The sequence below is a fragment of the Rhagoletis pomonella genome, unplaced genomic scaffold, assembly GCF_013731165.1.
Source record: "Rhagoletis pomonella isolate Grant_MI unplaced genomic scaffold, Rhpom_1.0 Rhpom_scaffold_00012, whole genome shotgun sequence".
NCBI classification, from domain to species: domain Eukaryota; kingdom Metazoa; phylum Arthropoda; class Insecta; order Diptera; family Tephritidae; genus Rhagoletis; species Rhagoletis pomonella.
Genome location: NW_023458566.1, coordinates 17,812,506 through 17,815,343, shown reverse-complemented (window position 1 = coordinate 17,815,343; position 2,838 = coordinate 17,812,506). Strand labels below are relative to the sequence as shown.

The window sequence follows — 2,838 nt, the reverse complement described above, 5'->3', positions numbered from 1 at the left end:
GCCTTTGCTTCTTATAGACTGCTTTCACACAGTTCAAGTATTGAATTCAATTCTCGCATGTGAAAGAGAGGAGGTGAGAAGAAAAGGGACGAGCGTCTGTACCGTCAAGTCGTTTCAACTTTCTTGCTTGCTTTTGACATTTTCTTTGTTTCGCATTTAAAGAAACAAAAACTTGAATTAAACAGAATGGCAGCGTATAAAAGCGAATAGAAAACACAAAAGAGAATGGGCAAGAATTACTTTCAAGTACTTGATTCATGTAAATCGGGTAATAGTTATCGCATCAATTACGATATCAAATCGCATAAGTAATATAGCATCTGCTTGATTATTCCACTCATCCAGGTCATTTGCCGTTTTCTAATTTCCCTCAATTACGAACTAAAATCTTTTTGGTTACACTTTCCGTCAGTGCATAAGTCTGGCAACACTATATTGATAAGAAACGTGCTGTTCAGAATTCAACAGCTGTTTGCTGATCAAAAGTGACCAACTTTTGTACTTTGCTTTTTTTTTGGTTTCCGTAGTAAATTCCAGATTGTACTTGTCTCTTAAAAGAAAGTACCTGTTTGTTTCTTATTAATATGTCTGTAAGTTTACGTTTCGTCACAAAGTCACTATCTACGCTATTGCCTCGCTGTATGGGCGTGGGAGTACCTCACCAAACGAGGGGAGCCGCATACTACCCAATTAACGACAAGTTCTTTGGCCTGAATGAGGAGCAACAAAAATTGCGGGAGATTGCATTCAATTTCTTCCAAAAAGAACTGGCTCCATATGCTAAAGAAATCGACAAAAATGACAATTTCAAGTAAGGAATTTAATCAAGTGTGCTATGTACATACATACATACATACATATACAATGTATGTTATACCATTTAACGTGAATGTTAATTTTTTTTAATGCCTGCTTAGAGATCTGCGGACATTTTGGAAAAAGATGGGAGATCTAGGCTTTCTGGGTATCACAGCTAAACCGGATTTCGGAGGCACAGGTGGCACTTACCTGGATCACTGCATTATCATGGAAGAAATCTCTCGGTAAACACACGCACACATACAAATATTCATTGCATATTGAATTTATTAAAAACACTTTTGGGTGGGGCTCTGATTATTGTCGCTTAGTTGAGGCTGGTACAAAAAAGTTAAGGGGCGTGGCACATCCCAACTTTCCAATTTAAAAAGGCCAACACTAAGCCTCTTACAACCTCAAGGAGTCTCATGAAAATAAGGAAAAAACCAGTACTTAAGAATGGAGAATTCTGTTGATTGAGGGTTGTGATCCTAAAGCGGCCCCCCGTAGTCAGAAGAGAAAGAAAGATCGGTGAATTCTTTGGTCTTTGCACTATCAAGTTGGAAAGGTGGGAGGTGTCACACCCCCCCTTAATTTTTCTGTACCAGCCTCGAACTAATGGACGATATTTCTCACATTTTTTTACAAATTAAGTGCCGCAGGTGGCATCGCCTTGTCCTACGGTGCACACTCGAACCTTTGCGTGAATCAACTCACCAAAAATGGCACAGTTGAACAGAAGGAAAAATACCTGCCAAAGCTATGCAATGGAGAGCATATCGGAGGCTTGGCCATGTCTGAGCCGGGCTCGGGTTCCGATGTGGTATCTATGAAACTGCGTGCGGAGAAAAAAAGGCGACTATTACGTACTCAACGGTACCAAATTTTGGATCACCAATGGTTCTGACGCCGACACCTTGATAGTGTATGCCAAGACTGACAGTGGTGTTGCCGATAAGCATGCTATAACTGCGTTCATTATTGAGACAGCATGGGAGGGCTTCAGTGTGGCGCAAAAGCTCGATAAGCTGGGAATGCGTGGCAGTAGCACGTGTGAATTGGTGTTCCAGGATCTAAAGGTGCCGGCCAAAAATATATTGGGAAATGAAAACAAAGGCGTATACGTGCTGATGTCCGGCTTGGACTATGAGCGCCTGGTGCTGGCTGCCGGACCAGTGGGCCTTATGCAAGCTGCTGTTGACATCTCCTTCGACTATGCCCATCAACGCAAACAAAAGGGCCAACTTATCGGCGAGTTTCAGCTGATACAGGGCAAAATGGCTGATATGTATACCACATTGAGCGCTTGCCGGTCGTACTTGTACGCTGTTGCGCAATCCGCAGTCGCTGGTGAAAGTAGTCCAAAAGATTGTGCTGGAGTTATTTTATACTGTGCCGAGAAGGCAACACAAGTGGCATTGGATGCCATTCAAATACTTGGTGGCAATGGGTATATAAATGAATATCCGACGGGACGAATATTGCGTGATGCAAAATTGTACGAAATCGGTGCTGGTACCTCAGAGATTCGTCGTTGGTTAATCGGACGTCAATTGAATCAGGAATATAAGTAGACGACGAGATGTAATAAACGGCTGTGATCTGTGCCTGTAGAGAGAAACGATATACACTAACGAACAGACTTTTTGCTGCATTTATTTTTATTTTTTTTACACACGTACATACATACATATGGTTTAAATGATGATATTTTAATAAAGGGCTCTTTGTAATTGATTTTTTCAGAAATCCACACTTCTAACTTAATTTCAAGGGTAAAACATGGATTGGGTGTTAGAAAAAAACTCAGTCTCATTGAGAGAGTTGAATCGTATCGAAAATTTCCAATCATTGCCTAAAATTTTGACTCGACTAGTGTATTAAAAAAGTTTTCCACAATTTTCGTCGTTTATTTATTTCAGCACGACAGTAGACAATGCCAATGTTGTCGAGTCGCACAATTTATAGCCTAATTCGCGACTTGCGCAGTGAGGCGAAATATTTTCAGTTCCATAGCAAACCCCGAATAGCTATTTGATA

The 2,838-nt window shown here is 40.9% G+C and overlaps 1 protein-coding gene across 1 annotated transcript; it reads left to right on the top strand.

Annotated features, from left to right (window-relative positions):
* Positions 1–209: 209 nt before the first annotated feature.
* LOC118747990 (isovaleryl-CoA dehydrogenase, mitochondrial) lies at positions 210–2,547 on the top strand. Its single transcript, XM_036482242.1, is given in 4 exon segments — positions 210–811; positions 918–1,043; positions 1,453–1,645; positions 1,647–2,547. Coding segments are annotated over 4 exon segments (1,272 nt in total). The 5' UTR covers positions 210–584; the 3' UTR covers positions 2,373–2,547.
* Positions 2,548–2,838: the final 291 nt, after the last annotated feature.